The following is an 11,742-nucleotide window of genomic DNA, read 5'->3' as shown; positions in this document are numbered from 1 at the left end:
TTACATAAAAAAGTACACAATATGAGCAGCTTCACTAGAATGCAAAGCAATGCAAGACTGTAAAATAAGAATGAAAATTAGATAAAGTAAAAATATATTGTCTCCTTGTACTTTCTAAGTGCTGAAAGTAAAGTGTTATTTTTATATAGGCTACATATGCAGGACCAGCTCCATGTGCTTGCACACAGCCTCATTCACAGAATGGAGATGGTCTTGGTTCTGGTCCTGGTCCCGGTCTGTCCTCCTGCTCGGGTTCGTGGAGGTCTCAATTTTTCAGTACTTCTCTTGTCGCAGTCGTCTCTCTCTCTCTCTCTCTCTCTCTCTCTCTCTCTCTCTCTCTCTCTCTCTCTCTCTCTCTCTCTCCCTCTCTCTCTCAACTCAGATTCAGCCCACCCTCTTGCTCACAGCCAATAGGAGGTGGTTCACGTCCCACCAAAACGTCTTCTGGAATATCCCCATGACTGACACCCCACTGTCCTATCATGGTACATCATTCTCTTCCACATATTCACGGTGCATCGTAAATCACAGTACGAACAGTAAATTGTAAAATAGGCAATAAAACTAATATTTCTAATCTTCACGATATGAGACGAAATGATTTTCTGAATAAATTTCCGGAATAAGTCATTGATTTGACAAAATATCTCTGACTGTTTTACCGCAGTGGCATTGCACTGGGTCGGTTCCATCTCATATTAGATGTTGTATTATCTTTGACAAGATGATTTGTGAGTGTGGTATTTTGTGGGGTTAGAATTAGGTGTTACATAACGAATCACAATAGTATTTCTTGCAAAATATGCAATATATGTAATCTGACAAATAATCACATCAAAAAAAAAAATTATAAATTTATAACCAAAATATAGTCACCAAAACACAGAGTTAGTAAAATACAAAATAATAGTTATGTTAACCGGCCAAATTAATGTATACTATCAAAAAATGTAATTATTTTATGAACCAGGGTTAGAAATATTGATTTTGGTACACTTACTCAAGTAACCTTTTTCTTGGGGAGCGAGGGTTTCCACGTTACTTTTAGGTAGATAATAATATGATAAAGCAACCATGCTTATATTTGACTGCATTTATTGATTACTCAAATCATTCTTCCCGCGACAGTAAAATTCACCGTTCAATACGCCGATGACGTTCAAAAGAACGAGCACAGAAAAGTACTTGAACGCAGCATCACAGAGGCAAAGCAGTCGCATTGTTGCTCGCTGCACACGGTGTTTTGCGTTGTCTGCAGGCACATCGAATACCTTCTGTCTGTAGGGACGATGGTAGTTTTTCAATTTGTTTAACTGTAAACGCTATAGATCCCCCCTTTTTATTTTCAGTCATTGCTAGCACAAGGTTAGGTGTTTTTATAAGCTGAGGACAAAAATGAACTCCAACACGCACGTCATCCAGGTGACAAACGTCTCACCGAGCACGACGTCCGAGCAGATGCGAACTCTGTTCGGATTCCTTGGAAACATTGAGGAGCTCAAATTGTTTCCACCCGAGTGAGTATCTCCAGTCATCGGTGGCTAAAACGGCGTTTTACTCGTCCGTCTCAGGCGGTTTCGGTCTGGCTCTGATTAAGGCCTGGTGCGTCGAGTAGGCCTCGCTTCACAGCGTGCTAAATGCTAAAGCTAACGTGTGCCCGCGTCTTTACTTAAAGTGTTCAGTAAGACTCGACTAACTTGACATTATACTTTTTTTTTATCCACTGTGAGTGTTGTGTGTTCGTTTTTCATCGTGCATTAATATCTATGTTCTACCTAATCATTGCTGAGTCCTCGTTGTCCTCTTTGCCCACACTGCGTCATTTGCCCTCAAATAGTCGATTGTTCGATTATATACATTATATTGCGTTGGTTGAAATGGTTTGGTAAAAATTAAAGAATAAGGGTACAACTTAAAATTTTGGGAATTTTATGCCACATATTTCCCATTGTCTATGCTCTTGAAACAGCATGTCAGGAAGTAATAGGCTGATCCTGTTTTATTGGTTCAACTTGTAACATGACTCGTTTATATTTATTTAGAAGCTCAAAATGTTAATTAGCGCTTAGTAGCACAACGTTGATCATTGTGTTCATCACTGGTGATGCCACAGTTTTAAATCCTGTTGCTTTGTGATTATTTCGTTCTTATACTAAATTTACGGTTGCAAGAAGTAAAATTGAGTTTCACACAGTATGTAAGATATTGGCGGATTAATAAAATGATTGCATCTTACGATGTTGACCATTTTTCAGTCGCTCCAATGCTACTCATTGGGTTTCTCTTTTCCCTCGTTACATTGTTGAGCCATTAATAATGAAAAATGTATGTGCTGGTGTTTTTCTATTGGTTGTACTGAAAAGTAACTGTTTTCTTCTTTGTATTTTCTTCTGTTTTCGTTTCATTGAATTTTATCTGAATTACATTTTCATACCCTAAAGGTAGGAAATGCCCATGAATACAGCGTATACTTAGCTGTTACCTTATTCAAGCTAATATGGTCTAGATTGGCAACTGTCCTAATGTTCTTACCATGGCAGTGGTGTTTGCATGAATTTATAGTAGATAACTTCACATATGCTTGGCAAGATAATTGTATTTTCTTGTTTGAGGTGGTTCTTTGTGATGCTATTCAGCTGGACATTATTATATTTAGATTTTTTTTCTTCGTTTTTTTATTATGCTCGTTGTAATATGTTAGTGGCCAAAATATTCTGGAAATTTTTGTTGTGGTCTATCGGATTCATTATCACTGTAAATTGTGACCTTGAAATATATTTAAATATTGTTCTTAGTGATGTAAACATTTATGAAGATGAATATTTTTGTGGAGTTTCCAGTCTGGACCATTTTGGGTGATAAACTGAAATAATTGACTGTCTAATCCCAATACAGATATTTACTGGGCACCCCTATAATACCAGCTTAATACGTTATAAAATGGTTATTTTTTTATACGACACATTATTTTATCAAATATAAGATCACACTGACTGAAGAAAGCAGGGGATTATGCATTTTCATAACCACTTTCGTGGTCCCTGAGGACACAAACCCAGTTTGAAGAAGGCATGTTTTTCTCTTGGTTTGTATTCTTTGCACAACATGTCTGTATTTTCTTCCAGTGACTCTCCCTTGCCTGTGACTTCACGTGTCTGTTTTGTAAAATTCCTTGAGTCTGAGTCGGTGGGAGTTTCCCAACACCTGACCAACACCGTCTTCGTGGATAGAGCCTTGATCGTGGTCCCTTTTGCTGAAGGTGGGTGTCTGTTTTTTCTATGTCTCTCACATGACTATCTCTGAACGTATGTCACAATGTGTAGGTGTATTTGATAGAATTGCAAACACTATCTGAGCCATTGTGAGTTGTTTTCATTTCTTTTTTTGACCAAGAACATTAGCTAAGCTTTTCAGTGCTTGGCATTTCTAGGTATGTAAAAGGGAAATGTACATTTGTGTCTGTGTCTTACAATCTAGCTGTAAACTTCTCTCTCTGTTATTTGTGTTGTGGTTTTCATAGTGGACAAGTCATTTGCAGAGAGCCCCTTCCTTGCTGGCTGAAAGTGGTCCTCTGCTGCCATCAGGAGATTAGAAAAAATATTGGCACCAGGCTCGCAAGCCCCTTCTCTCTCTTGTTCTGCAGTAAAATATTAACTCTTTATTTTTCTCTGTTCAAGGCATCTTTTCTTTAAAAAAAAAAAAAAGCCACATAACTTTTAAGACAAATGAAAGGGTGGGGAACATGTTGCAGTTCAATCTCAATTCCTCACATGTACAGAGAATTTTAAGGTTTTTCCTGTAAATCATCATTAGCCATGCACAAAACAGGGATGCCCCGAGCAGCTGGAAACATTAAAGGTCAATTATAGGCCTGTTGAGAGTAGCCATTTTTTGATCCTCTGTTTATATTTCAACAGTGCTTTGGCTTAACCAAGTGTTAAAAACAAATAGTGTTCAGGCATAATAAGTATTGACTGGTGATCTCAACACTAACACAGTGCGTGAGCAAAACAAACTTTTTTAGCTGAAAAAAGTGATTTGGATCTTATTTCAACATTTTTCAAATGGTGCTGGGTTAACTGTACATGCACTTGACTACAGTATGGGCTTGTAGCCACAGTATGGTGGGGCTGTGGACACCTGGGCGTGTCCAGTTAGTTCAGGGATGTCAAACTGTGTTTCTTGAGGGCCGGCGTCCTGCAAGTTTTCAGTGTCTCCCTGCTTCAACACAAATGAATCTCATGGGAGTTCGTCACCAAGATGAGCAGAAAGCCTGATAACGATCCGCTCATTAGTCAGTTGTGCTGAAGCAGGGAGACATGGAAAACATGCAGGGCTGAAGTTTGACACCTGTAGGTTACTGATAGCAGTTAGTTCTGATTTGCATAGTCTAATTGATCTTGCACTGGTATAGATTTTGGTTAAAGTGAAAGCCAAAGATTGTGATTGACAGTCTAGTTTTCATATTGAGAAAGTCCCTGGTTTGGAGTCCAGGCTAAGGCTGTGACTGTGTGGAGTTTGCATGTTCTCTGTGTGCATGGTCCATCCCCCCATCTACTCAGTTTTTGGCTGGCAGTTCAATGTTGTGTTTGAGGCTAGTCATTGACATGAGACGTCCCCATAGATGTGAGTCTGAGTGTGTGTTGTCGTTTGTCTTTTTGCTTGATGGATTGTTGACCAGTCCAGGGTGTACCTGACCTTCATCATAGTCAACTGAGATTGGTTCCAGTACCCAGTGAGACTGGATAGGTGTTCATGCATGATGGTCCACTTTTTTTCCTAGTTAAACTCTCAGATTAGATTGACGATGTTGACATCTTTTGGCTGGATTCTCCTTGGGTACCCACAGTGCCATCATGGTTGTGGCTTTAAACATTTTACGCTGAAGTTAATGATTTTTTTTTTCTTCTTCTTCTTGGCTTCACTAACACAAAGTGTTTCATTTACTACAAAGACACGGCTGTTTTCAGTTGCTGGCCTGTTAGACCTATGTTTAGGTTCAGGTGGGGTGGGGCTCTGACGGCAGGCCACCGCCCAGGTGTAAGGTGCCCCGCCCCAAACGATGCGGTGACAGAGTGAGGGCGATGTCAACCGTGCACAGTGCCACGAGCCAAGGAGACCTCTAATGAGCCTAAAAACTGAAAACAGCTGTCAGGACATTGAACAGTTGCAAGTCTTGGGCAAAAAGACCCTAATGGGTGAAGCTGGCCACACAAGCACATAAGAACTGATAATATAAATATTGGATCGAAAATTGGTGTTTGCACATTGTTGTTGCTAATGAAATTAATTGAAGTGTTCGGGACATCCCTATACCAAACATCAGGCATGCACGATAGACAAACTAATGATCTGTGCATGCTAGACTTAGATTGACAAGTTGAGTATCATCATCTACACAGCTACACACAAGTGGTGTTGCAGATATTAATTAGAAAATAATTTGATTATTGATCATAATGAACACACAGGCTGCCCTTTTGGCATTCACTTGCTTCATGTGCAGGAGCCTTGTTGTTTTCTTTGTTGCATTTGTATTCCCAAATTTTCACTAACACACGAGAAGATAAAAGTAGTTTTAAGGCTGTGCTTGAATGTTCAGTAAAAATGCTTTTCTTAAATTGACCCTCTCCACACATGACTGAAAGAGTTGAGTGAATCTCACGTTTAACAGTGGTGTTTCTTTTGTTGTTGTGTTTTACAGTTCTTTTTCCTGGTTCAGCCAGCCCTATATACCAGGCCCTGCTGAAAATGCCACCAACAGTTTTGTCTTCTGCAGCCTTATCCTGTTTCTCAAGTGTCCTTTCTGTTTGTGCGTGTGTGTGTGTGTGTGTGTGTGTGTGTGTGTGCGCGCGTGTCTCTCTCACTCTCTCTCTCCCCCTCTCTCTCTCTCTCTCCCTCTCTCTCTCTCCCTCTCCCTCTCTCCCCCTTTTAAAATGTAAAGACGTCAGATTAAATGTAGCCTGTTTTCAGATTGCACAGCCATGGATGATCATCTCTCATAAAAATGTCTCTTTGATTTTATTGTTTGGTTTTCTTCAGCTTTGGGCATATTTTAATAACTTTATTCACAACTTTTGCTGGCTACAGCCTTTTAACTGTTCAGTGAAAATCATCTTGGACATTGTGTAGTGTGTTTCTTGACATACTGTTGGTATATCCTAGCAGTAGTATATCTGATTAGCAGGAATTTACTTTTTTTTTAACCACCAAGCAAAGACCAGAAAAGGTAAAATGACTGAGCCTTTTCTGTTTTTGTATTGGTTATGGTAAGTGATGTTGAAATGTACCCTTGTGTCTACACCCCAAATCATGAACTTTGTTTTCTGTATCTCAATGTTTTTGTGTGCTTTATAGCGAAGCAGCCGGCGCGAGTCGCTTGTTCATAAAACATCTAATGAAAGTTGAGAGCACATCCCACGGGACAACTGGCTGTGCTTGCTTACGTTTGGTTCATGACTTAAAAATCAAGTACAGGTGATAAAATCTTGGCAGTGTTGACCACAGTGTGTATTGTGACTTTTAAACTCATAGCTGCTAATCCTACAATCATACTTTGACAAAAAAAAAAAAAAAAATTAGGGATCAAGATTTACAGACAAGACAAAGTGGATTTTCATTCTTTTTTTATTTTTACTACAGAGTAGTTAGCCTGAGGTGGCTTGTCTGCAAGTCTTGTCTGAGTGTTGTTGACTTTTTCTTGGAGCGTGGACTGAAATATTGTTTTTCTCCAGGAGTCATTCCCGATGAATCTAAAGCAATGTCGCTGCTGGCTCCCGCCAATGCTGTGGCAGGAATGATGCCTGGTGGAGGCCTTCTCCCAACACCTAATCCTTTGGCATCTGTGAGTCTTCACCATAAACTTTCATTCACAATAGTTTGCTTTCTATAGATAACGCTTTGGTGAATTAGTTGCCTTTTTTGGCACAGGTCTACACACTAAAGCAGGGGTGTCAATCTGTGTCCCTTGAGGGCCGGCATCCTGCATGTCTTATATTTTTCTCTGCTTAAGCTTACCTGACTCTCGTGTTCTCAAGCTTAGAAAAAAAAGTCCAGTAATTAGTTGCCGTTGCAGTCAGCTGTGTTGCAACTGGGAGAGAGCTAAAACGTACAGGATGTTGGCCTCAAGAAACTGAGTTTGACTGACACAAACTGTGCAGTCAAAACTATGCTTAACTTATGCTAATGCACATGATTGAATGAATGAATCAATACATTTATTTCGAGGCACAGGAAAAACAACACAAAATAAATATACTATACAATACTTCACTCAAAATTCCCCACACTGGGCATAAAAAAAAGATTGTACCAAAGTAGTATATTAAACAACAACAAAAACAAAGAAGAAATGATTAAAAGAAACAACAAAACACCAACAACAATATTTACAATTAGGAACTAAACATGTCTTGTATTCACATTTGATGAATGTACCTCGAAAAGGAGTGGGATGAAAACAACTTATTAACTCCCACCCCCTTGTCATCCTAAACATCTTTAGGTTGCCATAATTAATAAATTAAAGCTCGTGTCCGGAGATTCCGTTCATTTCCAACGTATATATAATTTTTTAACAGAGCTTAAATGTGTTAGTCTGATTCAATACTAATAATATAATATTAGCATAAAGCAATATGAAAATTTATTTATGAGCTCCGCCTTCATCTCATAGACCCTCATGTTATCTGAAAAAGCGCCGGTCAGCGTCAGGAAATAGATTTCGAGCTTCCGTTTTGTCATGCTGTCAGTCAACGTGTGTGCGCAGCCAGAGAGCACGCGCACTCGCCCAGGCAGAGGAGAGTTAGCTCCGCAGCAGCCGCCCCGCTTACCTCGGATATATCCACTGTCTGCTGAACATCCACCGTAAACAGCTAAACATGGAGGATGCCTTGGGGACTCGGAGGCTCTCATTTTCACCCCACGGACAATGCGCATGCACAATTAAAGGGGCATGGCTGAATGAATGACTATATATATATACATATATTACTACTATCAGTACTACTGTCCTTACCATATCAACGCATATCAAGATATAGTACGATATCACTAGTAATTATAGTGAATGGTGCTGATAGTTATATTTATCTTTAATTTAAGTGTCAGTTTTACTAGTACATGATGTACCTTCAAAGGCCCAGGTGTCCTTGTGGACATGCTGCCAGAGGGGGTCAGTCCTCAGGCAACAGGACCACCCTTTGCCAAGTGTCCTGTACTGTGCATTAAAAAGACAAGAATGTGTACTGTACAAGCAGTACAAGTGTACTGCTAGACAGTGGTGACCTCCCAGCAGCAGAGCGCCCCTAGCATGTTTCTACACTTCAGGATCAGGAATGAGTGTTCGGTGGGTAACTCAGCCTGGTAGCTCTTACACTGTAGAGTGGCCAGAATTGAACAGACTGGAGAGTGTTGCAAGAGTGGTTTAGTGTGTTTATAATCAATGACCACAACTAAAAGGAATTTCATTATTATTACCTTGAGACCTGGAATGGAAGCTCTTTTCTGACCATAGTCTGCAATTTGAAGTAAGGAGGTTAGCAACTGTCTTAGCAGGTTAGTACAACCTCCTAAAGACCTCCAGCTGTGCAGCTGACATACTTCATGGGTAGTTCTTCTTTACCAGGTTCAAAAGAATTCACTTTGGATTTAATTGTTTGAGTCTACTGACTGACTTTGTTTTGGATTTTAGGACCTTCAGCATTTATTTATTACTGACTGCTGCTTATACCTCTGCTTTAAATGTCGGGGTGCTGTGTTCTGTTTGGCCGACCTCTGGCTCCAGGCTAATTTTTTTTTGCCCAGGTGGCCAAGCAACTCGTAACTAGAGGTATTTTTTTATCCCATCATCTAAACATCCGATAATTGTAATAAAGTTGAGGGTTACTCACACTTTTCAAAGTGTTATGAATTCCACAATTATATATGAATTCCAAACACAGAGTCTCTCACTCGTCGTTTTTGCTCATACCATAGTTTTCAGCTCCAAAACCCAAGAAACATCTTGACCCCTTCTTGGTATTTTTTTGCACCGATAAGTAGAGGAACAAGTATTGCTATCAACCTGCTGACATTTTCTTACAATGCACCACAAATGAAAAGAATCTCGAAAAGCCATCCAGTAAATGTTTGCAAGTATAAATAACAATAACATGGATGAGAATAGCACTGCAAAGCATGAATGTCTGTCTCCAATGTTGCAGATGGGAGGGACACCGTTTGGAGGCCTTGGTGCTCCCAACATGGAGCAAATGGCTGCTATGGGAATGCCGGGACCTAACATGAACCCTCAGGTGAGAATCCTTGCAATTGTTTCAGAATGTCTTTGTAATAATGATGTTTATTTGAGTGACGATGTTCTCTTCCTTGTGTCCAGGCCCTGTCTGCAGACTTCCTGAAGCTCATGCAGTCCATGGACCCCAAGTAAGAGAATACACGTGCATCCTCACCCTTGATATGCAGTGGAATCTACTGGAATGTCTCTTAGAAACGTCTGAATAATTGATGATGCTTGCAGATTGAATCCATTAGCGGCAGGACTGAACTTGAATCCCGGGCTGAAGACTGATGCCTCTAACAAGGAGATTGAAGAGGCCATGAAGAGAGTCCGAGAGGCCCAGTCCCTCATCTCAGCTGCCATTGAACCTGGAAGTGAGTATTTAGATCCTCCAGAACGTGGAATGTATTCTTTAGAAACAATCCGCCGTGGGACATGTTTATAATGGATTCCAATGGATGGAATGTTCACGTTGGCGGTTAGTTGAACGAAATGTGGCTCCGCAGTAGCTTCACTTTTGGTTCATATTTATCTTTCAGATAAGAAGGATGACAAGCGCAAACATTCCCGCTCCCGTTCGCGGTCTCGACGTAGACGCTCCAGATCTCGCTCCAGACATAGGTAAGAAGAAAAATTCGGTTGCTCTGGATTCTGTCTCAAGAAATATATGGAAACACATATGAGATGTGGTAAATGATCACAATTTCACTTGACCAGGCGTTCAAAGAGCAGATCTCGGCGTCGGTCTCATTCAAGGAGTCGAAGGAGGTCCAAGAGCCCTCGAAGGAGGAGGTCGCACTCTCGGGACCGAAGCCGCCGCAGTAGATCAAGGTCAGCAACGGACAGCTGAATTTACCAGCAGCTCAAACATTCACACAATGTGAAACAACTGTCTGATCAGTTGTTACCGTCTCTGTTCATCTCTTCAACAGGGACAGGAGGAAGGAAGAGAAGTCCAAGAAAAGGTCCAAGACGCCCCCGAAAAGCTACAGCAGCGCTCGGAGGTCTCGGAGCATCAGTCGGTGAGTGGTCTGATGGCTGTGTAGTTACTGTCCGAGACAGGCGTTCATTGATTTACACAAGTAGCAAATTAGTTGACAACTTTCAAGTAAAAGTACAATGTTTTTGGAAATTGTTTTTGTGTGTCTGTGTGTGTGTTTGGTTTATACAGGAGGCACAGACGGAGTCGCAGTGCTTCTCGCTCCCCGAGGAGGAGGCCGTCCAGATCCCCATCACCCAGACGGTAAGTTCACGTCTGTTCCAAGTCTGTTCATCTCAAAATGAAACATGCAGCATAGTGTACAGTTTTTCCTTTTGTGCAGCAGCAGAGCTCTGTTCATTTTATTGTTTTATTTGCAGCCACAAGAAGGAGAAGAAGAAGGACAAAGAACGTGAGAAGGAGCGGGACAGAGACCGGAGAGAGGACAGGGACCGCAGTCGAGACGAACGAGAACGCTCAACCAGTAAGAAGAAGAAGAGCAAAGACAAGGAGCGCGATCGAGACCGCAAATCTGACAGTGAGAAAGGAGACGTGAAGGTGCGTATAGAACAAACTGTTTTTAGAATACAAACTAGAGTTGACAGTTTTAGCACTTTTTAGATAGCTTACTTCACAAATTCGTCTCTGTCACAGGTGACCCGAGGACTATGATGAAGAGAACAAGGTTATGATAGTGAAAAGGAGAAGAGGAGGAGGATGATGAGAGGAAGAGTGACTCCGACTCTGTCTCATCCCCCAAAGGCCATGAGGAGATCGAGCGATCCGAGGGCCACGTCCCCAAAAAGTCCAAGCTGAACGGAGACGACCACCATCAGGAAGACATGGAAATGAGCGACTGAGTCGGGTGGCCACGTTTTTACACTGTTCTGTTGAGGCCACAATATGTCTGTGCCTGATCACTCGGTTCAACTTGGTTTTATATTTGTTTGTTTTTTTTGTCATAACTGTAGAGATGTTGGATTAGAAAATGCAGTCGGATCATTTTTGTAAAGACAACAAACTTCATAACAATGTGTCGCTGTACTTTTGTAGGATTTTAATGTTTTGTGAGGGTTTGTTGTCTTTCTATTCAAAATTGTCCTGAAAGTAAAATTCCGAGGATTTTCAGTAAAGTACAACATCTGTAAATATTACTTGTCAAGGATCAGTCCTCTTCTTAGACTTAGCTGCTCACCACCTTGCACCGTAAGTTATTTTCGGTTGCTGAAAGATTTTACTTTGACTGTAATGCAGACCTTATTTACAACCCTTCGTAAGTGTACATTGTCGAATAAACTGTGTTGTTCCAATACAACTAGACTCTTGTTTGCGCACTGAATCCTTATTGGTTGCTTGACAGGAAATCTGGCTTATTTTTAATTGTTGAAGTGTAAACTACAACCCAATTGTAACTGGGATGACCAGAAGAGCCCGGATAGACTCATTAATGGGCTCATTTACAAGTTTGATGACGAGGCCTGCAACA

General features: G+C 40.9%; 1 protein-coding gene across 2 annotated transcripts; it reads left to right on the top strand.

Moving 5' to 3' along the window:
* Positions 1 to 1,207: 1,207 nt before the first annotated feature.
* srsf11 (serine and arginine rich splicing factor 11) lies at positions 1,208 to 11,576 on the top strand. 2 transcript variants are annotated; one of them, XM_030083732.1, is made up of 12 exons: positions 1,208 to 1,517; positions 3,126 to 3,259; positions 6,735 to 6,844; positions 9,204 to 9,293; positions 9,377 to 9,423; positions 9,518 to 9,651; positions 9,817 to 9,898; positions 9,995 to 10,108; positions 10,210 to 10,299; positions 10,449 to 10,520; positions 10,637 to 10,814; positions 10,911 to 11,576. In XM_030083732.1, the coding sequence occupies exons 1-12, from the start codon at positions 1,396 to 1,398 to the stop codon at positions 10,926 to 10,928; spliced, it is 1,191 nt and encodes a 396-aa protein (XP_029939592.1). In that variant the 5' UTR covers positions 1,208 to 1,395; the 3' UTR covers positions 10,929 to 11,576. The 2 variants fall into 2 exon arrangements, with proteins under 2 accessions (XP_029939592.1, XP_029939591.1); XM_030083731.1 differs by having other exon boundaries at positions 10,637 to 10,816; positions 10,901 to 11,576.
* Positions 11,577 to 11,742: the final 166 nt, after the last annotated feature.

Source organism: Salarias fasciatus, chromosome 23, assembly GCF_902148845.1.
Source record: "Salarias fasciatus chromosome 23, fSalaFa1.1, whole genome shotgun sequence".
Taxonomy (NCBI): Eukaryota; Metazoa; Chordata; class Actinopteri; order Blenniiformes; family Blenniidae; genus Salarias; species Salarias fasciatus.
This window is presented reverse-complemented; position numbering and strand designations above follow the sequence as displayed.